The sequence below is a fragment of the Lygodium microphyllum genome, chromosome 1 (genome assembly GCF_053477565.2).
Source record: "Lygodium microphyllum isolate KBCC chromosome 1, Lygodium_microphyllum_v1.1.10, whole genome shotgun sequence".
Taxonomy (NCBI): Eukaryota; Viridiplantae; Streptophyta; class Polypodiopsida; order Schizaeales; family Lygodiaceae; genus Lygodium; species Lygodium microphyllum.
The window spans coordinates 155,222,960-155,247,336 of NC_141135.1; the positions used below are offsets into that span (position 1 = coordinate 155,222,960).

A 24,377-nucleotide genomic window follows, 5' to 3' on the forward strand; every position below is an offset into this window, starting at 1 on the left:
CCAGGGAGTCTATCGGCAAGCCTTATCAGTCTTCTCCCTAAAGGGGGAGACCGGTTGGAGCTTTCCAAGTGGAGATCGATCACCTTACTGTCAGTGGCCTATAAGGCACTGGCAAAGATGATTGGTAGGCGACTATGCCCCTTGCTTCCTGACATCATCGATGACACACAAACAGGCTTTGTCCAGGATAGGAGCATCCTGGACAATGTATTCACCTTCTTTGAGGTGACAGAATGGGCCCAGTACAGTGGGCAGAGACTGGCCGTACCACTCTTGGATTCTTAGTTAGCCTATGACAGGGTGGACTGGGATTTCCTAGAGGGCACCATGGTGAGGTTGGGTTTCCCCCAGGCTTGGATTTCCGAGGTCTCCGTACTTTACAGATCGGCCACCAGCAGGGTTCTCATAGGAGGGAGGCGAGGGGAGGAGTTTCGACTGGAGAGATTGGTCTGACAGGGCTTCCCCCTGGCCCCGTATCTATTCCTTCTCTTTGTAGAGGTGATGTCTCACTTCCTCAGGTCACGTGTGAGCGGTTTACGTGGCCTCCGACTTCCAGTAAGAGAGGAGACTGAGTTGTTAGACTCAAAGTATGCAAATGACACAGCGCTCTACATAGAGGACGACGAATTGATGTTGGAGAGAGTGAGGTTGGCTCTTGAGGTGTTTTGTACTGCAGCGGGAGCAAAAATCAATTGGCGAAAGTCGGTTGGTTTCCTCATAGACCTGGACTCCAACACGGAGTGGGGCATCCACCTGGGATTTAGATGGGTGAGCAGAGGACATACTGTCCAGTACCTAGGGTTCCAGGTGGGACTCGACATCACTCCCGCCCAACAGTTTCTTCCAGTCCTTGATTCTATTCGGAGGAAGGTGACCTACTAGAGCACGGCTCACCTCTCACTAGCCGGCCGAGCCCTAGTAGTTAACCAGGTCCTCCTAGCGATGGCCTAGTACATCGCCTCGTGTTGGTGCTTCTCCTCCTCCTGCGTAATACAGCTTTGCCGCCTAGTGCAGAATTTCCTTTGGTCCGGGTCAGACGGCTCCAGGGATTGCAGGGCCAAGGTGGCGTGGGCGACCATTATATGACATCAGTCAGAGGGAGGGCTTGGGATCATAGACCTAGAGTATCAGAGTATGGCCCTCCTAGGCAAGCTAGTTGTCCGCGGCCTCACACAGGGAGGGCAGACCTGGAAGGTCCTATTGCAGGAGGGTCTTTAGGACTGTAGACCGAGGCTTGGTGGTGAGTGGAGGCCGTCCCTGAGATGGATCTTCACGACAGCGCAGATCACCCCCCCCCAGATCACCCTTACTACGCAGCTTGCTCTGTGTGTGGCAAGGCCTCCGTAAGGCCCTTATCCAGAGTCCCCTAGGCTACCAGGAGGAGATAGACCATCAGCAGCTGGTGATTTGGAACCCCCAGGTCAGGTACTAGGAAGGGGCACAGATCAACGAGCGCCCCCACATCCAATGGGCTGGTTGGGAGGCTGGCCCGGCTCGTACAATCAGGACATGGCGGGAGGTGTACAAGATGGCGGACGAGGAGGTGTTGAAGCAAGCATTAGGCTGCCAGTGAGGAGTGGAGCTAAGGATAAGGGAGATAGACGCAACGATACCTCAGGAGTGGCTTGCTCCCCCGATCCGAGAGCCTATAGAGCCCGGGGAGGTATGGGCCGCTAGGTTTTCACCAGCATGCATCCCCTTACAGGTGGCAAGAAGAGTGGGTGCCGCTCCACCTGGGACCTTTTTCACATTGCAAGAGGGGGGGCGTCTAGCTCTTGACAGAGGGTAGCAAGACGAAGGGATAGCTGTCCTTTCATGGAAGAGGATCCGAGTGGTTGGCCTTCAGGGGAAGACATGGCGGCTAGACCCTTTGGTATGGGAAATCATAGGGAGTCTTACCGGTTGGCATATTTGCAAGGCGCGGTGTCAGGTGGCTTTCGGCGGAGAGAGACCTTCAGTACAGGCGACCCTAGCGGAGCTCTGGACCTCCATCATCCACTCCCTTTGAGGCCAATGGGATCAAGTGCAGGGCGAGCCCAGGGCTCGTTAGGAGCTCCGAGGTCATTTCATGCGCACTTGGGGCGGCCAGGACCCGTTCTTCGTGATGCAGGCAAGGAGCCCCAGATGGCGATACACCCCCCCTCCATGGCTTCTTGCCCCTATCCCCCCAGACCACCTTGAGAGGCTTGTATATATGATGTATCTGTGACTCTCACCAGCTCCAGCTTGGTCTGTTGAGCAGGAGCACTTCTTTGTATTCAGGTTTTTTTCTGAAGTAATATAATTAGCCACACTTTATTTGCAAAAATAAATAAATAAATAAATAAATCAGAGCAGGTCTGCTTTCTATGTTTTTCTATAAGGTGCAGCTTGTGCAGTATAATGACTGTGTTTTGCATTAGTATCTGAAATAAGGTGTTATTTGAATGTTATTATAGGTTCTCAATCCCAGCACGGCAGAACTTTTGAAGTCGGATACCAGAGTAAAGGTGAACTTGGTACAAAATCTTTCATCGAAAATCTTTGTTCAATGCTCAAGACAGCGAGGACTTATCGATGTTTACAGAGAGCTATTAGATCATGATAGTAATTTTCTGTGCTACCTCTTTGGATTTTTATACTTGTGAAATCTTTGCAGAAAGAGAGCACTGATATGTGTAGTTAGAAAACAAGGACGCATTTACTCAATACCTTGTGAATTTGAACATTATGCACCACAAGCTCATGCAAAACATAAATGAACAATCTGGAGTGGTAGTCAATACAGAATCCACGAACAATGGCAAGTTTTAAGCTGTGTGTATCTTCATACAGGCTTGCAGCACCAGTGAACAGTACTTTCATTCGTAAGTACTGTAGGATGCAATTGATCTTCATGGGAATTGGTTAACAGAGTTTATATAACATTCAGATGTTGAGTTAGACGAGGATTAACTTTTCTAGGAGGATAAACTGGTGGCATTTCCCCCAATTACTATATCTGCAGGTCAAGCATGCCATCTGTTAATCTGGTATAAACAGGAAAGGAGTAATGGTAACTGTGAGAAAAATTCTGACAACTGCAAGCCATACCTTTTATGGTAGTTTGTCTGTGATGTGCTTTTGAAAGAAGTTCTACACATCACCTAAGATGCTGATCTGTTACTTTTTCTAATTGCCTTTCACACATGCATTACCTTGTTGAAACAGAACAAGCCATTAACTTGAGAAGCTTTACTGGTCTTGCTGGAATAACTTATGGTGAAGTGCGCAGATGTTTTTCTAGTGTAAGTACATATTGATTGGATTGCTGAAATTTGTTCCATTGAGTCTTAAAACAATGAATGTTTTGTAATTGGTTCATATTTTTCCATTTTGAATTCAACAACCTTTTTTCCCCTAGAGGCATTCAGTGCCAGTTTACAACACCCTTCTAAACAAGTTAAAATGGTGTGCGCACATGTGTGCTCTAGTGTAAGTACAGATTGATTGGATTGCCGAAATTTGTTTCATTGACAGTCCTAAAACAATGAATGTTTTGTAATTGGTTAACATTTTGCTTCAAATAAAACATTCCCAAGCTAAACATCCATCCAACACACACACACACACACACACACACAGATGGTGATGGCGAATCTGCTCGTGACTTGAGGCAGTTGTGTTGTTGCAGACCTGCTATAGCCTGGATCTGCAGTCGCGCAGAACGTGCACAGAGAGAGAGAGAGAGAGAGAGAGAGAGAGAGAGCCTGCGCCTACGGCCCTCGTGCCTCTTGTAATCAGAAAGAGAGAGAGCGAGCGAGAGAACTTTTTCTCCTGATGGCTTAGTGTCATCAACTATCTTGTAATCAAGTAATCTTGTATTTTTCGTAATTAATACAATTACCTTTTACGAAAAAAAAAAAAGAGAGAGAGCCTGCGCCGTTTCTGCCTTCTGTGAGCTCTGCTTTTTCCCTGTCATCCTGTGAGCTCTGTCCCTGCACGCCTGCAACCTGTCATCGGTACCTGCTTTCTGCAACCTCTGCCCGTGCACGCCTGCAACCTGTTCGTGTGGCGCCCAGATCTGTTCCTGAGACACAGACGCCACGTTGGGAGAAGGGACAGCTCTGTCCTAGGCAGAAACAGTCCTGCTGTCCGGGCTGTCTTCACCACACCCTACTTGAAGGTCGTCTTACTTGCGGATCGTGGCTCTGCATCTGGCCTGCACAAGTGGTGATACAATTTGGCTGGTCTGGATATGGCCTTTATTGACCAAACGGTGGCAGCCCTTGGTCCGGATTCTGATATAGAGGAACCAGAGGATCTGGTTCCTTGCACAGAGGAGATGCCCCTTGCTCCTAACTTCCAGCCAGCGGGCAAACGCACCAAGCATACTTCGGAAGATACAATGGATCATCAGGAACGTTCTTATGCTCAGGGAGGAAGAAACCGCTAGGCAGGAGTGATGTCGAGTCCCACCTGGAACCCTAGGTACCGGGGACGGTTTGCCCTCTGCTCACCCATCTAAATCCCAGGTAGACGGCCCACTTTGTGCTAGAGTTCGGGTCTTTGAGGAAACCAACCGACTTTCGCCAGTTGATTTTCGCTCCCGTTGTAGAACAGAACACATCAAGAGCCAACATCACTCTCTCCAGCATCAACTCATCGTCCGCTATGTAGAGGGTTGTATCATCTGCGTACTCTAAGTCCAACAACTCAGTCTCCTCTCTCACTGGAAGTCAGAGGCCGCGTAATTGGCTCACACGTGACCTGAGGAAGTGAGACATCGCCTCTACGAAGAGTAGAAACAGGTATGGGGCCAGCGGGCAGCCCTGTCAAACCGATCTCTCCAACCAAAACTCCTCCCCTCACCTTCCACCTATGAGAACCCTGCTGGTGGCCGATCTGTAAAGGGCAGAGACCCCACGAATCCAAACTTGGGAGAATCCCAACCTCACCATGGTGCCCTCTAGGAAATCCGAGTCCACCCTGTCATAAGCTTTCTCGAAATCCAAGAGTAGTACAACCAATCTCTACCCACTGTGTTGAGCCCATTCTGTCACCTCAAAGAAGGTAAATACATTGTCTAGGATGCTCCTATCCTGGACAAAGCCTGTCTGTGTGTCATGGATGATATCTGGAAGCACGGGGCGTAGTTGCCTACCAATCATCTTTGCCAGTGCCTTATAGGCCACTAACAATAAGGTGATCGGTCTCCACTGGGAAAGCTCCAACCGGTCTCCCCCTTTGGGGAGAAGACTGATAAGGCGTGCTGAGAGACTCCCTGGCATCTATCCAGAAGTGAAAATCTCCTGGAAGGCCATCAGTAGGGGTTCCTTCACCACTTCCCAGTAGGTAGTGAAGAAGGCCTTAGAGAGGGCATCCTCCCTTGGGCATTTTTGCCCATCCTGTGTATGGAAAGCCTCCTCTAGTTCCTTCTCTGTGAAGGGGGCTAGGAGGGAGCGTCCCATCTCCTCTATGACAAGGGACGGGATGTGATCCCATACCTACTGTCCACATCTGTCCTCTAGCTGAAGCTGTCTCCTGTTGGAAAAGGCGCATGTAATAGTCGGTGGCAATCTCCATCACCTTATTTGGGCTAGAACGAGTCCTCCCATATTGATCCCGAAGGCTGTGTAGTGTATTCGTGACTTTGCATCAGCTCCAGCTAGTTTGTTGAGCATGAGCACTCCGTTGTAATCAGCCTTTTGAGTAATACAATTAGCCACATTTTACTTGCAAAAATAAAAACTCTACAATTGCCACTAGGGCTTTCTTATCTATCATCCAAAAGCTAGGGGGGACGGTCCATGTCTTTTGCCGTACCTTGCTCAAGCTGAGCCACTACTGATCCATAGCCTTGCTATAGCTGATTTACAGCCTTGCTAGAGTTAATCTGAACCTTTGGCCTGCTACATTAGCAAGCTCACTCAAAAAGAAAGGCTGTGGAGAGGATGCTATGTCTGTGTGACCCATGTAGTGAGGAATATCTCTCCTGTTTAGCATTGGCCTTGTAGTGCAATTCTCTTAAGTCAGTGTTGGAAAGGCCTCATCATATAGCACATGGAGAATCAGCATCATCTTTAAAGGTATCTTTACATTGACGTATTTGGCCCATTTCTTGGAGATTTGTCACGTGGGATGGATCATGTGGATTGATGCTTCTGATGCATTCCTCCCATTGCAACTTCAGTTTCTTAGAGTGTGACATCTTAGACCTTTCGTATTCTTTCTTGATATTGATATTTCTTTTCCCTTGCAAACCATTTCGCTATGCCCTTTACTGAAAGTCTATTCCTAGCTGTTAGAGAAAGTTTCCTCTCCTACAAGGCTGTTATTGGTGAGGTCTGTCAATGTAATTCTGTCCTGCCAATGCATACAAACCCTACCTCTTGTCTTCTCCACCAAAGTCCTGACCTGCCAATTTCTCACATCCTAGGGTCAGTTTTCAGCCCTAGTGCTATTTTTAGAAAACCCTTAGTCCCCACTAATAAGTCCATAATGGTGCTAAGCATTGATCTCTTTTGAAAATATTGATTTATATGCTTTGGGAAGTGCAAACCAGCATCCTTTTTGGTAACATCATTACCTAGGAGCAGCTAGCAGATGTATATGTTTCATATTTTCTGAGCTTTAGCCAAGAGGATGCACTGCCTTGAAGCCACATAGTTTAATTATAAGTTAACTGGATCTGAAGTATCCCAAGGATCTCCAAGGATATTCTTCAAACCAGTCTCTCTTGAAGTCTGATTTGCATTCCTTGAAATGGATTCCATGATGACTTTTGAAGTGATGGAGGAAATTTCAGGGCTCATGCCATCTATTGAGAAGAATCGGTTCATAAGTCCAATTTGATTTATGGATTTGATCCAGCCCATGATCTATCCTGGTCTCTGAGCAAGATTGTGTTTCTTCCTGAAAAGTATTGGTCCCTTCTTTTACAATTTTAAAGATGTGAACTATCAGGAATCCTTCAGTTAGTGCTGTTTATCCATCAAAGAGTACCTGAGTTATTAGGCTTCCCTAGCCTGCGCACCAGTGTTATATTGCAGATACTTGGGATATCTAGCATGGGCATGCATGAAGCATCATCCTTGACTCTCCAAGATGACGCAAACAGAGTAGTCATCTACATTTTGGTCACTTGCACTTAATGGGAAAAGGTCGAAACTTGGAAAGGGTTGTAAGTCACAAATCCCAAAAGATGACAAAGTAGATGGAGGGCAAGAGCTTAACGCATGGACAGAAATAATGTGAGGTTTGGACATGTCCAGGATATCAACAATCAGATTAAAACCATGTGAGGCTCAAAACCCTGCACCAAGATGGATGTTAGTCCAACTTTAATCTCTTTCTGTCCTACTGAATTAGCTTAATTATCCTTCAGAACCATTGGTATGTTGTTTTGAGTTCTTTAATATAAGTTTATGCTGATGTTTGTCTTTCTCTGGAAAAAAAACTCATATTTGCCTAGTCTTCCAGGCAGTTGTTTGTGGTGTGATACGTAATGGGAAGATAAATTTTCACCCAAAGGATGAGTTAAAGTTGGAGTCCACTGACAAGGTAATTCATTATGTCCTTGGTCATGTACATATAGTCATGGATGGAAGAGTATGCACATTTCGTTTTTGGAAAATAGAAGAACATAAAATAAGGAGTCTCTGTCTTCATGCCATCTACACAGATGTGACAAATAAAAATATCCTAAAGATCATATCTGTGATCTGTCTATTCTGTGGAATCAGTCTCTGTCCAAACAATCATACCGTCTGCTTTGGGAACTTCCAGTTGTTGATAATCTGCAAAAAGGACGAATGTAAACAGGCTCCTGAAGCCGTTATGAGATTGAGTGACAACCAAACTTACTCTGGTACAAGAAATACTTCAGGTTTGACAGCAACTCCAGGGGATATTCATCCCAGTCATATTGGAAAACGGCAGTCAAAGGTGCTCCTGTTAGTTTCCAGAGCTTGTATACATTTTAAGAAGGTCTTAAATGATATGATTTGATAGTTTTGTGCTCTATTTCAGGCTTCAGACTGGCAAATTGGACCAAGAGAACGCATCTTGATATTGGGATGGCACTCAAGTATAGACGAAATGGTAACAGAGTATGATGATTATGTTGGACCTGGCAGTGAGCTGGTATTGGTTCTCGCTTGGAAGTACACATCTGTTTATTAATAAGTCTTCTGTATTGAAACTTGTATTAATCCATGTGATCCTTGACATGGTAGATGTGGCATAAGCTCTTTGTATGTTGCTGAAGTTGCATGCAGAACATTGATCACATCCATAGTCTATTCCTCTAACTTGAGCTCAGCAGCTTACGTTTTACATTGTGCAATCTGTTATGCTCTAAGGTCTGTTTGTAATTTGATTTCTTGCTAAGTTACACCTTTTGAGTTACTCTTCTAACTGCATGCACATTTTTCTTGGAGCATTATGTTTCTAATGTTTAGTAAAGATCTAATTCTGACTAAAACATTATTGGAATCTGGATAATTATTGAGCTTTTTGTATCATACTGTCTGTACTCAAGAATGAGTCGGATCTGTACTCAAGAATGAGGCCCTCGAACTGGATGTCTGTATAGTTTGTCTAGCACTCTTTGCTGGTAGTAATTAAATAGTTCTGATTAAACCATCTCTGCAGATTATATTGTCTGAAGCACCAATTGAGGAAAGGCAGCGTGTTTTGAATCGCAAGATATGCAAGGGGCTGAAAAATGTCCGTGTCATACAGCAGGTTAGTTTCTGTAAGCTTGCATGATTGCAGTGTATCAGCATACCCATGGAGTCTATGACCTAACTGTATTGTTCATCATTGTCACAGTTATTTGCATGAAGAAAACTGAGTTTAAAGACATGACTTATATGAAACAAATCTATGCACAGTCTTTTGTCCTCAAAAGTAGATCCTTCTCTTCGTTGAAAAGGGCCAGGTAGGGTAGCAAGGTTCCATACAGGTCCTAAAAGTTTGAGAGGGAAACCAAGACACCTCAAGTCAGACAAGAAGTAAAAAGGCTCTCCCAAGCTTGCCACTCTAGAGGAAGCACCCTAGTATAAACAGTTCTTCTTCTCTATCCCATACAAAAGGACCTGGCTCCGAAACTTACAGATAGGCCTCACACCTGTTCCTCACCCTCTGTGTGCTGTTCGAGCTCCCCTTACTAGCCTCTTAACAGTGCATAATTTCAAACCATACATTTAGAAGCTTTCGTCACGGAGTCCATGCAAGAGATACTGAAGATTGAGCTAGATTTGTGTCATTTCTGCCAAAAATCTGCAAAAACAAAGTCCCAGAAATGTGAGCCGAAATATAGCAAACATCTTCATTGGATTGTCAGGATATGTCCAGAGAAAACGTTGCACTGTTTCCATAAATGAAGTACTTTTGGGAAATTGGCAGATGCTATTCTCCTATTCACCATTGTTTCCGCAGCCAGAAACACCCCTATCAAGTGTCTTTCCTTCTAAAAGGATTTGTATAGTGAGTAAACTGGACAGTTCTGTGCGACTAAAATGAGGCTGTGAATTGTAGTGCCGAGACATTTCTAAATGGCCCATCACATGTCTTCAAAGGTACAAGCAAAAATTCCACTTTATAGTATATCCTTGATTTTAGGTTCTCACCTTGTCTAACAATGCTCTTGCATAGTCTGTATCCTTCAAAAGCAGCATCAACAACCATTTTCGGCTGAACTGAGTGTAACCCCCAACTTAGGAGCTAACTCAACATTCATATATTAATGTAAGATGCACGTTTGTGTGAAGCACGTTTGTTATTTAAAATGTAAGATGGTGTTATTAATGTAAGATACACTTTCCTAAATTTCCCTACAGTCACAGCAGTTGATGTCAGGATGGATTCGCTTTGGGACTACTATTAGACTTCCCCTTAGTAATAATGATAGTAGCTATAGGAGCTTTCTCTATGTCATTGGTCTTTCTGTTTGATCGCTGAAGTGCATTTATGGTGCAATCAGCATGCACATGCCCGTTCTTGCCACAACCAAATCATTCTCTTTTATTCAATCTCTATTTCTTTTGTTATTATTCAGCTTCCTTTTCTTCTCATTGTTGCCACCTTGGTTTCTGTGATTTAGCCTCACCTTTAGCTGTAAATCTGCTGTATATCTGGTTTCTTTCTGCTTAGCTTTCCAATCACTAAGCTCCATCTTACGAGAGCCCCTTAGGCTGCAAATCCTCAAAGATGACTAAATCCATTGTTTGCTGTAGTGTAGTGCATGGATATAAGTCCATACGTTTCTCAATGAATGGATCTAATCCTGCAATAAACTTATCAACCTTCTCAATTCCAAAGATCTCCTTGAAAGACATCATGCAAAGAGACGCCTCTCTAAAATCTCGAATATAGACCTTTAAAGAGTTAGGAGCCTGTTTCAGGTTATGCCATTCTTTGTTGATCCTTCTTCAAACTTCAGCTTTGTCTTGAGGGGATGAACAGAAGGTCGACATGATGGAAAGAGAGATTAAGAGGTTGCAAGATAAAGTGGAGGAGCTGATGGATGATGGAAAAGCTTGTTAGGAGGCCTTAGTTCATGCAGAAGCCAAGAGTCAGAGTCGCTATGTGGAATTGCTTACAGCAGCGCATGATTTCAAAAGCTGGGCGGATGGTTTGAAAATGGCCACAGAGAAGCAGTTTCGGGACGTGGAGGATAAGATTGTTCAACTCATTTCAGATAACCACTTCCTGACGAATCAGTTGACGCCTTTGGTGGAGTTCGAGAAAGCTGCCTTGGATGGACAAGGTGTAACCGGGGTATTGTTGGCTGACACGGATGCAGATTCATTGAAGTCAAAGGTGTTTGAATACATCAAGGAGCTCTGGGGCCAGGCAGTTGAATTTTTTCAAGAGCATTTGGCGACACCTTTTGACAAGTTCAAAGCCTGGTTTGAGACTGCAGGAGAACAGTCACTTCGGGCTGAGAATGCAGAGATGAAGGCAAAGATTGTGGATTTGGAAATGCAGCTGGAAGTAGTAAGGCAGGAAGTTAAGATGCAGATGTCTTTGGAGGCTTTTGATAAACTAATTGTGGATGATAAAGTGTAGGGCAAGGAGGATGCTGAGAACTTGGTAGTGTAGATTGAAGAAATGGAAGCAGAGGCGGATTTAGTCGGATGTCAAGTAGTGGAAGGCGGAATTGAAGATACAGCAAAGGAGTCATCGGAGGTTGCAGATAAAGAAAGGGACGGCATGGATCAAGGGACTGTGGCTCCGAGGTCAGCTGTTGGCTCAAGCCACCGAGCTGTGCTAGGTGTTTAGGCTAGGCCTTAGAAGACCTTAGAAGAAGTCATTTTAGTAATATGCATGGTATTTTGTCTATTTTGGATATTTGTTAATTTTGATGTTTTTTGGAATCTTGAAAATGGAAGGTTGTAGCTTTTCATAGCACGCCTGGCATTCAGGTATGTTCGCATGTATGCTCAGGCGGATCATTATGTAACTATGGCGGATTTTCTGAATGAAAGATGCAGATGCAGTTTGTCAACCTGTGTTGTCTTATTTCCTCTATTCTGATCCTTTGCAAGTTCATATCTGAGCATAGTGAGATAAGCAGTGATGTAGAAAGTGAAATGCCTGTGATGTGAAGATGAAGTTTAGTGTGAATTCTGATTTTCTCAATTGTCAGATCGAATGTCAGAATGTCATTTGAAATAGTAAAACTGTGTAACTGTTGCTCAGCTGTGTAACCATAATACAGCAATCCTACTAGCATTAAGTAAATCATGGTCTTTAATTACATAAGAAGAGAGTTGTATATATCCCCTTTCCATGCATTCTCTTTTCCAATTGAAATTGTAAATTTTCCATGGTGTGTTTGGACATGGAACCCAGACACATGTTAGAATTGAGAGGAGCTTTATTCACATGTTTGGTCCATGATGCATGATATAAGCATCTCCTAACAATGGTAATACTACAATAAGTACTTTTTTTAAATTGTATGTTTAATTGGCATAAATTTACATGAGCTTTGAACTTCATCTTGCTTGTTGTTAATATAGGCAAATCTCTAGGTGCCTCTGTGGGTGAAAAAGGATCAAGTTGAGAATAGAAAGATTTGGGAGAGCAAGCACTTTCTTGACATTGAGGTGATAAGAAGATCCAAGGAATATGGCTCTCAGAAGGATAGTGCATCTTAGATATATTGACAAAATACGGTATGGCTAATTGTTAGCCAATCTCAGTAACATTGGATTATAATGTGAAGCTAAGTGCTGTTGCGAGTGAGATATTGGAGGATCCCACAATGTATAGGAAGATAGCGGGAAGTTTGATCTTCACTACTATCTCCAGGCTAGATTGTAATTGCATAGTTGGCCTAGAGAGTTAGTTTCTGCAAGTGCCTTATTAGTCTCATTTGGATAGCATGAGATATACATTGTAGTACCTTAAGGCCACATTGGATTATGATACATTTTATGAGTTCAACTTAGTGGTGCAATTATATGGTTATACTATTGTAGATTCGAGATGCAATATGTTTGATAGGAAGTCCACCAATGGTGGCTAGGTATTTTCCTTTAAGAGTGGAGTTGTGACTTGGAACAGTAAGAAAAAACACATTGTTGCATTATCTAGCATAGAGGTAGAGTACACGGATGCTGCTATGGTAGCATGTGAGATAGCTTGGATGCAACAGCTACTTGATAATTTGGGGGTATAGATAGATAAGAGAATTTCCATTTATTTGCACAACATAGATAGCATATAGTCGAAAAGGAACCTAGTGTTTCATACATGCACAAAACACATTGAGGTTCGTTACCATTTCATCAAAGAGTAGGTCTCGACAAGTGACATTGATCTCATATATGTCAGCATAGAGGAGCATGTCGTCATATATATATTCATTAAGGCCCTAGGAGTATAAATGCTTCGATGATTTCAAAGTTTACTTGGAGTACAAGTCATGGAGTTGAGATTGAGAGGGAGTATTGAGATGTCAAGCTCAACACAAGTTGACACTCATGTACCTAGATGACCATTTCTACATTCATATCACTGACTTGGTTGGTGTGTACATCAACATATTATTTCAATGATAGTTTACAATTGGACATCAATTAGTCCATCTACTTGAGTTATGAGATATCTATCTAGTCATCATTCTATTTAGCATGTTCACACTATGGGCCGCTTGTATATTATGTATGTTATATTCTCCCTTTATTCTTGGTAAATTGTTATAGTGAAGAAGAAGAAGGACTAGGGTTTTTAGCTTCCTATCTTGTGTGCATTCTAAGTGTGTTATGTGTCTTGCAAGGCTCAAGCTCACTCTCTCCTCGTATATTTTCACACAAGAGATACCCCTAGCTTTATAAGTGAGGTGAGGTCCTACTTTTAGCTCTCTTTCTTTGGTTAGTATTTGTTTTGGACTAGTGGACTGTAAAGAACACATTTAAGATCAATTCACTTTTGTGACGACCCCTTAAGAGCCCCCTAAATTAACAGGTAAAATGGTCATGTGATGCCATTGTATTAATTAAGAATTAAAAATGGATTAATATGATGTTTCTAAACCCAAATTAATAGTATAAAAGACATGTTAACTTCCCCCATGTAATCCAATTGTGATCCCACTCAACAATTTCATTCGAGTTACTTTGAAACCATTCAAATGACATGCTCGCATCTTGAACTAAAACCTTTAATTTATTAAACCCAATTAATCAACATTATACTAGGGAAACTTCTTGGTTTAAAACTCCTAATTCATCATTAATCTCTGCTAATACTCTAATAAAATCATTAATCTGCACTAATTATTGTCTTAGACCTGAATGTCATTTTAGAAAGAAAGTATTGTTTAATGAATTCCATTAATCACAAGATTTTAACAATAGATTCTAACCAAAATATAAACTAGAGTCTCTTTTCATTCTTTTCACAAATTCCTTCCCTATCCATATTAACTTTTCTTTATTTTTGCTCAAGAAATGGCCTTGTTTGGTTCAAAGGGAGAGTGTACTTGACTCTTGAACTGTTGCTCACTTCTCTGGGTGAGCTCCAACACTAAGGTCTTCCTCCTAGAAAACCATACTCACGGACCTTGTCACGTCGCACATGCTACCTCCGCCCCGTCCGATCGTCGTGCCACCTCCCGCCGGATTCATTGCCATTGCCATCGCTAGGGCCCCATTGCCATTGCCATCACCATCGCTAGGGCCGCTGTTCCCTCCCCATCGCCATCGCCAGGGCCCCGTCCAACGCCTGTTTGCTGCCCCATCCAGCGCCTGTTCACTCCCCCCCTGCCTGCGCCATCGCCTGCACCCGCCCTGCCCTACCCTGCGCCCCCCCCCCCCCCCCCCCCCCTCCCCCCCTCGTTGCTCCCTCCCCCTGCAGCAATTCCCCCCTCCAGTAGCACAGCAGCGTGATAGATAGGTTCTCCTAGAAGGGACGCACAATGGAAACCTCTGGTTAGACGTCCTGCTGGCATACCCTCAGGGTGGGATAGCAATTGTCCTCAATTGCTATTAGCTTAATGTGGAGTGAGCATTGAGGGGTAAGCACTTAGATCGCGGGAGTGCATCCATTGGGCCTCTTCAACAAGATGATTTTTAAACTTAACCAAATATCTAGAATATCTACGGCCTCATACATCATTCAAGCAAAGCATATTACAAGAGATGCATTCTTCTCCTTTGGCAGGGCATGCTAGATTAATTAAGACCTTTGATAATATCTATAAATGTTTCTATTGGAAAGGACTTTGAAAATATGTCAAGGATTATGTGACTCAATGCTTACCATGCCAGTAGAATAAAGACTCTAATTTATTTCCTAGTGGTCTACTTCATCCATTACCCATTCCACATGGTAAATGGACTGACATAAGCATGGCTTTTATTACAGGACTTCTTACCACTAAGTAGTATTGGAACAATATTTTTGTTGTGGTTGATCGTCTAGCCAAATCAACCCAGTTTTTACCTACCAAAGTCTAGTATTCAACCAAACAAGTGTCAAATCAGTTCATGGAAGGAATTTTCAGACTTAATGGGTTACCTATGAAGATTATCTTTGTGACAAAGATACAAAACTCATGGGGAGTTTTGGAAAAGCCACTTTACTTCCATGGAAACCAAATTAACTCCAATCACTGCCTATCATCAACAAACAAATGGACAAACTCAAAGGGTCAATAAGTGGCTAGAGGTCTATTTGAGACACTTTTGTCATGTTACACATAATGCATAGGATCATTGGATTTGATCAATACAAAAATTGAAAATATACTTTCCATGGTTTGATGTAATATTAAAATTTTAATGTTGCATTCATATCTTTTTACTGCAATCATTTTTAAACCATTTTTTACACACACAAATATGTTAGTAAAAGTAAAATGTACTAAGTGTACAGGACATAAACCTCTTCGTGATGGTTTGTCACATCCTAGTGCATGACATTTCGTATAACCATATACACACGTCACCATAATACTATGTATCACTACACAATTAGTGCTAGGGTGTTTGATTCATGGCAGAGTTAGAGGTATTGAGTAATGTATGACAACAAACAATAGTGCATACACAGTAACAATAATGTATCGCAATGTTCACACGTTATTTGAATTGTACCATGAAATTAAGAGGTTGCAGCAAAGGGGCAAGGGGCAAGGGGCAAGGCACAACCTTGCCTAGCTGATCAAGCGATGCTGAAATGTGGCCTTCTGATGCATCCAAAAGTAACCTGGCTATGAGAATATGAGTAAGGGTCACAAACAGCCTAATGCATGCTAATGGAAAGCCCATGCAGTCAATAGTTCCTGCAAGGACAGCTAATCAACCTTGTCTTTATCTGAAACTGGCTTAGCTTCTTTGATTATTTCCTTATCAATCCCTCATGTTTTGTATATGTAACTAAAAGGTATTACATGCGTACAGATGCTAAGGATTAATACTTTTTGTAAGTTTCTCATAGGAATGTGAGTACAGCAAATGGTTGGCATCAGTCAAATATCAAGGTGATTAGGTTTCCAACAAACATCAAGCTGTTTGCTTTCATTACAACTTGAATATCCATAATCGTCCAGTTTTGGAAGAAGGGTCCATCCAAAGGTTGAATTTTGATGAGGACATGATGTTAGTGTGTTGCCCAAAAAGTTACTTTCGAAAAACATGACCAGGAATGTAATGTTGAGAAAATGATTCGGTCATGTTTTCAATTTATGCAGCTTGGAAACCCTATGATTAGGGAAGATATAAGAATGGCAGTAGGTCTCACACTTATCAACCAAAAACCAAGGTCGTCATTCAAGCATGCATCGACTGAGTATAAAGAAATGCCTCTTTCCATTGTGGTTATTCCAGATAAATCACTGAAGTCAGGAGGTAATGTGCTTTTAAGGTCAAGACATGTGAACAACAACCTACTGAAGCTTAGCGGCTGGTTTTAGGAAATGAATAAATCTTTTTATGTTTACTTCTTGCAGATACGTCAAGACCAGACAGAAAGTCAGTATTTTCACTTCTTTTGGCTGAAGACGTTTGCAAGGAGTTGAAGATTGAGGTAAGCATCAAAAGCCTTGTAATTCTCATAACCTGGAGCTTAGGTTGCTGGACTCTATCCGTCATCAATTTTTCCTCATGTGAATAAAAATGTATGGCTTGTTAATCATCCACACAGTTGTAAAGTAAGCTGACTTGTTATTCTGTAGGTTGCGAGCCTAGTGGCAGAATTTGCAGACACAGAGCTTGGGAAACAGGTCGCCACTTTTGACCCAGCTTTTCTTTACAACTTTTCCTTATGAACTGGCTATTACATCTTTCAAATATACACTTGTTCAAACTTGCAACTTGTCTATTCTATGACTACAAACTCTTTGCCTTTAACAAAAAGAGATGGGAATGTATCTCTCGCATCTCTCAGAAAAGGTTAACTTGTCAACAATATTTATTGGCTTTAATAATAGGAGAAATGTACCAAGTGTAAACATGAGCGACAACACCTGTGCAGGGTGTAGCGGTGGCAAAACAGCCACAGAGGAGGATGCTGCTCACATTGAATGCAAGCCACAAGAAAAGCATCTGTGCCATCATCTATGTGCTTTGGTGTTCTGTGTATATGCCCCCAGTAACTTTGAGGCCCTGAATGACATGTGCCAAGGTCTGATGCATGGTGTCTGTTGCATCGAAAGCCTAGTTGGAATGGTATTAACCTAGTGACTTGAAACTCTGTATGGTACTCCAGTTTGTCATCATGTTCCTGTGCTGAATGACTGTTTGTATGCTGAGCAATACCTTTCCAAAGGACTTATATTATTTTTATCCATGGACAAGGTTCTGAAACCTGAGCCAAACCTGGTCAGCTTGTAAACAATCCTCAAAACATTGGTAAGGCTAAAATGTGGCTCCACATGGGCTGGAGTTGTGGACCAAATGTTGCATCACATGAAAAACCTGCTGCAATATGTCAACAAGCCCTCTACTTGGTAAGGTGGTTGTGCAGAAAGCAACAATTTGATGACACAATGGGTGCAAGTTGAACTTCAAAAACATCTCATTATTTGAGCAATCAGAAGGGATTGGGATATACTTGTCTACTTATCATCCAAGCCTTGGTTCGCCTGCAGGTTTCTCACCATATCTGCAGGAAATTTGTCAACATCAAACCACAATGCTGCATGAGCAATGTATACTGTATAGTGTGACTACATTTGTACACAACATTATACAGAATGTCCAGTTTGTTCAGCCAACTTTGCAGGGTTTGAAGCTGTGCCGAAGGTGTCTTATGATTGACTTAGCATTTCCAATTTACTGTCCTGGAGCCTACTTACTAAGATCTTCACTTTCATCTGTAATGTTCATAGAACATTCTACTACTCTGATAGGTTTGCAGGTTTAAATAATAAAAGGGGTAGTACAGACTCCTACTGATTCACTGGGCAATAATATGGAGCACTGTCGTATGCGTCAAGTTAGGTGACTAAGTTCTTGCATCTAAATTGTCGTAAAAGAGGGAGTCAATTGTGTTAATGCTAAAGCTAATGGTAATCTTCTTTTAAAAATTCTAGTATCAGATCTGTACTTAGAGCCGCATGTATTGTAAGAACCATTGTTATTGTTAGAATTTTCTATAGGTTTCAGTTTCATGGTTGCTCTCATATGGAATAGGTATGTTCAAAACACAAAGAAATTCCAAATGTGGGATTTCGTACAAGATGCTTAGTCAAAGGATAGGCATGCAATGTTAACCAAACTAAACTATGAGAGGTGTAAATAATGTTAAAAATCTATCATGGTTTTCATAAAGTGATCATCTTTCATCTAGCATGGAATTCACACACCAACTATCCTTTCCAACTTCCAGAAAAGAAGCATAATATTGTCTTTTCTTAGGTCTCTAGTGGTTGACTGAGTTTTGTCAGGGACGACCTGGTATATAGCTTCTTGTTGGTGTTTCTCTCCATCATGTGTCACTCCACTGTACCACATAGTCTGGAACTTCCTATTGTCCAGTTTGGATGGATCAAGGGATTCTCATGCTAAGATGGCTTGGCAACTATCATCAAACACCGCTCAGAGGGGGGACTGGGAATTATTGATCTAGAGAACTAGAGCCATGCCCTACGAGGCAAGTTTGTGATCCGAGGCCTCACACCAAGCTGATAGACTTGGAAGTTCCTCCTCCAAGAGGACTTCCAGAAAATGTCGGCCACACCTTGGAGGTGAGTGTAAAACATCTGTGACGTAGATATTCACCTTGGCACTGACTACCCCATGCAACTCATCCTTTCCTCACAACTTGCTATAAGTTTGGCAAAGCTTGCAGTAGGCTCTAGAGCAAACGCCCCCTGGTTGTGAGGAGGAGATTGATAGACAGGCAGTCATCTGGAATCCATAGGTCTGGGATTGAGAGAGGTTGTAGCTCGGGGACCAGATGCACATACTCCATGAGGGTTTGGAGAGACATTTGCATGAATGCAGACCTGATGGTCTTTTAGCAAGCTATGGGATGCTGGAGGGGATCGGGGCGAAATGACAGGATTAATGAAGCAATCACCTAGGAGTGGTTGGCCCCTTCCCATTGAGAGCTCATGCAGTCAGGCAATGGTGGGGTAGCCCTGTTTTCATGACTGGGTATACCAGTGCAAGTTGTGGTGAAGTCAAAGCACCCCTGGACACCTTCGTCATGCAGAAGGGTGACCAATTAGAGGACAGTAGGGTTTGGCTCTCCCCAACATCCTTTGGAGGAGGTTCACAGTGATAGGACTCTAAGGGAAGTCATGGTAGCTTGACCCATACATTGCTCGGTCAAATATCCAAGAATGGCGACTTTGGATTCGGGAGGACAGGCCTTAGATGGAGTGGACTGGAATAGTGTAGCTGGCCTTCCTCATCAAGTTTTGTGTAAAGGAAGCTTCCCATATCTGAACACCCAAACAAAAGAGCCAAACAACGGTGAACATTCACAGAAGCTTGCGATTTTCTTCACCTACAGAACATGGCTTGCTAGACATATCTTGATGCAGGATGACATGGAGTAGTCCCATCATCAACAGCCACCACGTTCTGGAGCCTACTGCATTGGGAAATTGTTGGCAACCTCACAGGGTGGCATATCTGGAAGGTGTGCTGCCCAGTTGATCTTCAGTGGTAGGAGCGTCTTGGTTTGTGCCACCTTGACTGAGCTTAGATCATCCATCATCCACTCCCTAAGAGGCCATTCGGAGCAGCTTCACGGGGACTCTCACCATTGACAAGAGCTTTGATAGCAGTTTCTCCACGCTTACAGTTGCCATAGCTTGTTCTTCACCCTGCAGGATGGCAAATCTTCGCAGTATTACACTCCCCATGGATTCTTTCCCCCCATTCTCCCCAGCCACCCTAAGAGGCCTTTTATACATATGATTTGATTTTGCATGTAACTCAACCAGACTATTGAGCATTTGTACGTTGTTGCTTCTTTGTTCTGAGTAATATAATTAGCCACATCTTTTTGGACTGATAAAAAAATTTCCCCTTTATTGTATGTTTTTGGGTCTTGGAACCCCCTTATAGGCCATTTTTGTCGTGAGGAGATGAATTAAGCTCATCTAAGCCAATTTATTCTATCGATTGGCACATATGAATTTGAAACTGTGTTCTCTATTTTCTGAAGTAGAACAAGTTTGCAAATCGAGCAAACATCAAACCATGTATACCTCCACATCCCTATCCCTCCATAAGCTTTTACAACTCCAAAAAGAAGTTATTTTCGAAACAGAACAAGTTTGTACATCAGGCAAACACAAACCAAAGATATCTCACATGCCTATCCTCCGTAAGCTTTTATAACTCAAGAAAACTTTATCTTTATCGGACAATGAGTGATGGCTCAACACCCATGACCATTCTCTACCCAGTGCAATATCAGACCTATCCATCTTCGTGACGTGAAAATCAAGGTTATTCATGTATCCTTGGATCTCCATTTCCAAATTGGATAAAATAGTATCATAAACTTTTCTGTCCTCTCCTTTTATCGTTGTCAAAACGACATTGTTGTCCACTTGCTTTTTGGAAACCTTGAGCTTTTTGACAAGAGCATAATTCACAAAGTTGTGAACCGGTAAGTCATCTACGTTGACTCTAATTCATTGCCATGCAACAAATTCATATATTCTAACTATCATGTGGCCCAAAAGTAGTCCTCGACCTGTACATGACCCTAGCCCTGCTATTGGCCATCCTCAACTGAAGAATCCATGTTTGTCATATGGGGTGCCCAGGATGAAGCTTTTGATAGACACCGTTCTTGATGGAGAAAACTATGTTCTGCATGGCCCTCGAGAGGAGGGTATTTTCCCAGCTTGGTTGAAATACTTGCAAGAGACATTTGTCAGCAGACTGGAGACAATGCAATCATGGAGTACTCATTGTTGGACGCAGTAGGAAGCGTTTGAATAGAATTTTGCCATGGTCGACCATCTTGTGTTGCATGTTACATCAGTGACCAGCTTGATTTGTGACTTGGGAGTTCCAAAAACTGTGACTGATTTATTCCAAATGATTGTTCCTACTAAAATTGTACAACCAGAATCAACCATTGAATTCTGTCATCCTCAGGTGATGGATTTACGGCCTGATCTTAGTGTTATTGGGACAGATGAAATCACAGGACTGGTCACAGCTCAAGGTATCCTTATTACGAACTATCTTATAAATTTAACCAAATTATTTGAAGTTTTCTGGCCTTAGGTGTGATGTTTGCTCATAGTTAGTATTTGAAGCCTTGTAAATTGTAAGCTTTCTACCAATGTTATAGACTTCTCACTGAATCAACCCCAGAATACTCTCTCACCGGCCTGTTCATTGGTCGCAGTTGCCGAGCAGTGTGAACTGAATGATGTCTGGACTGAGCTCTTAAACTCTTGGGGAAATGAAATATACATGAAGGTAGCTTCAAGTTTAATCGTTTTATTATATCTGCAATTGCAAGTGAGCAACCTTGTTAAGGGGAAACTCATGCAAAGGATTGCTGATTTCAGGACATTGAGCGTTATCTAAAGGAAGGTGAATCAGCATCGTTTGCAGAGTTAACAGAGAGAGCTAGATTACAAGAGGAGGTTGCCATCGGATATCGGATGGGAAATAGAACTGTGAGTGTGGCATTTGCAGGCAGAAGTATGAATCTCAACTTCCAGGGACCTAATTGTCAATGTTGTTGTATGCCTAAAACACAGGTGATCAATCCACCATTGAAAAGTATGCCCCTAAAATTTTCTTCTGGAGACTCTCTGGTGGTTATATCTGAGTTTGAGGCTTGAGTAAAGGTCTCATATTCATGAAGGTGCCAACGCTCACCACAGGCACAAGTAAGAATGCCCAAAATTCACTAAGCCCACATCTTTTATACATTTAGGGTTTCTCTAAACTGCAGGTTCTGAAAGGGACAACATATGTTGAGAAACAAGAAATGGAAATGATTTGTCTCTGTGGGTGGCAAGGAAATGGAAGGACAAAATCTGAGGCAGGAGTCACTCTATTTTCTAGGCCACATACCAAAGATTGGTCCTGCCTACAGGGAGGGAGGTAAAGAGTGCATGAATATCATGTGAACAAGAGTTATTATCCTTCCAAAATGTGGAAGTAAGAAACAATATGAACATCAGGAACAACTTTTAGTGAGGAGGTGGTAAATAAGCATAGAAGGCAAACATAAGACCTCTTTATATGTAGATAATGTGCTTACCAACGCAAAAACCTAAAAGTTCAAGCGAAACCCATGAAAGGACCCAAAAAAATTTCAACATTTTCTCTTGTTTACCTCACAACCAACCAAATATTAGCCTTCTAAGCGTTGAAAACCCAATTACTATTAGCCTCAATGATTTTATCTACAAAAGGAGCATGTAGTGCATTTGTAAAGAGCAAATAAATTTATAAGCATTTCATCTAGGAGAGGCACCATCTCACATGCACCCAAATCAAATTTATATATTAGGCATATCAACTCTAGTTCCAAGGCAATACATCTCACATAGGAAGCTTTGTATAATGCTAGAAATGCACCAAATTCTACATGCACACATATGCTTAGTTATGATATGATGGATTCCTAATAGATAGCATGAAAGCTTCAACATGCATTTATTTGATCTTCTTGAATTCGTAATAGATAGCATGAGAGCTTGAACATGCATTTGAAGAAAATCTTCTAACTTTGATCATGGAAATATTCTAGCTTTCATTTCTAGTATCTAAGATAGGTACATGCTTAGCATGCTAGTCTTGGTAGACACTATTCAAATTATTGTTCTCACAACTGCTTTAGAACAACATCAAAATGGGAATGGAAAAACTTATTCAGTTGCGTACGTTATACATTGTTTAAAACATGCAACCATAGCTTGCATGCAACTAACATTGTCAAATCATGTGCAGCCATTGCTCACTTGCACTTGTGATGCATGTGTTAACTTCAAAAAGTTATACAATCTTGTGGTGATGAATGTGTAGACTTTCAAAATTCAAATAATTCATTGGTTACTTCGAATACTTACTAATTTCAAAGGCCTACTTGATATTTGGCAAGGTACTTCCACCTTTAGACTTTTGATACTATAGTAATAATATTTCAAACCCCTTTTAAATTATCTTTCTACTCAAAATAACTATGAGCCATTACATTCAAGCTAGCCAGCAACACATATTTTCATTTTTCAAAATCCTTGCAAAATATTTGAATGCATCTCAAATTCCACTCGTGCATTTCTAAGAGTCACAAATCACATTTCAACCAAGAAGATGAACTTAAAATGAAAAAACATTCATACAAATACATTCAAATAGACTAACATCAGCTTTGCTTGTGCCTATTGCGCCTTTCTTCCTTGCACATTCTTAGGTATCGACTTCTTCAAAGAGAAACATGTCATGAGGAAGGGCATTGAAAGCTGCCTTGTATGCTTTAACATCCCCATCTATTATGGCCTCAAATTTGCAACATTGAGGGCCTTGCCTCCACATTCCCCTCCCCTTCATTAAGGTCCTTGGCTTCCACATCTCGACCAGCCTCTCCCACCATAACACCTTTTCTTCCTACATAGAAGACCTTTGTTTGTGTTTGGGGCTAGGTAACTAGTGTCACTAATATCATTTTTACTCATTGGTATATTCTACCAAATTATGCATAGCAATATAAAACTTGTTAAGGCTTTTGGAGTTCTTATGGTCTCTCTACTAATGATGTGGCTATATAACTTTGCAAGAGGCCTTCCCCACACTAACTTTCCAATATGCATGGCTTACACTAGACACACAAAGAGAGAGAGTGTGTGAGCGGTAGAGTAGGAAATGGAGTCTTAGGTTGTTTGAGGACATAGTCATCCTAAAGTTAGAGGATGACTGTATATTCATTTGGCAAAAATGATTGGAGGATTTGGCCCTTCCTCCACCCTGATTCTTGGCATTGTTGAATGCCAAGATGACTACAATGAATAGGGCCTCACCTTGTGGACCATGGTGTCCCCTCCAAATTATGTGTCCTTGTGCTCTCTCTCTCTCTCTCTCTCTCTCTCTCTCTCTCTCTCTCTCTCTCTCTCTCTCTCTCTCTCTCAAATGTTTCTCTTACTCTTATTTTTAACTTTTCTCTTATTCTTTTTTTAATTTTTTATAAATTTTCTCTTATTTTCTCTCGAATTTTTTGCCTTATCTTACTCTCTCTATTAAACCTTGCAAGCATCTAACACTTGCAAGCATTTAAAGGGTTGAAGCATCCACTAATTATGTGCAATAATTTTTTGTGGCCATGTTCATGAAATGATATTTGTGATGAAGTTATTATTTATGGAAAGTGAGGGTCGAGGTCATTCTTGTGCAACTTGTAATTATGAACTTTAAAAACTCTATTGAGTTCCATGGGAACACCAAGGTGTATGCAATTATGGGTGGTCAAGG

The 24,377-nt window shown here is 42.0% G+C and overlaps 1 protein-coding gene across 7 annotated transcripts in view; it reads left to right on the top strand.

Moving 5' to 3' along the window:
• The window catches only part of LOC148041858 (putative ion channel POLLUX-like 2), a 98,253-nt gene extending 75,919 nt beyond the window's left edge, over positions 1 to 22,334 (top strand). For 4 of the 7 annotated variants that reach the window (XM_087683383.1, XM_087683392.1, XM_087683403.1 and 1 more), the window contains 13 exons: positions 2,439 to 2,586; positions 3,190 to 3,266; positions 7,441 to 7,521; positions 7,747 to 7,905; positions 7,990 to 8,103; positions 8,614 to 8,706; positions 16,169 to 16,325; positions 16,427 to 16,503; positions 16,652 to 16,699; positions 21,045 to 21,114; positions 21,301 to 21,374; positions 21,467 to 21,577; positions 21,662 to 22,331. In XM_087683383.1, the coding sequence (XP_087539509.1) occupies positions 2,439 to 2,586; positions 3,190 to 3,266; positions 7,441 to 7,521; positions 7,747 to 7,905; positions 7,990 to 8,103; positions 8,614 to 8,706; positions 16,169 to 16,325; positions 16,427 to 16,503; positions 16,652 to 16,699; positions 21,045 to 21,114; positions 21,301 to 21,374; positions 21,467 to 21,577; positions 21,662 to 21,745 (1,293 nt within the window). In that variant the 3' untranslated portion in view covers positions 21,746 to 22,331. Of the gene's footprint in view, positions 1 to 2,438; positions 2,587 to 3,189; positions 3,267 to 7,440; positions 7,522 to 7,746; positions 7,906 to 7,989; positions 8,104 to 8,613; positions 8,707 to 16,168; positions 16,326 to 16,426; positions 16,504 to 16,651; positions 16,700 to 16,950; positions 17,145 to 21,044; positions 21,115 to 21,300; positions 21,375 to 21,466; positions 21,578 to 21,661 lie in introns of those variants that run through there. The other 3 variants (XM_087683364.1, XM_087683375.1, XM_087683421.1) reach the window with 3 other exon arrangements.
• The last annotated feature ends 2,043 nt before the right edge of the window (positions 22,335 to 24,377 follow it).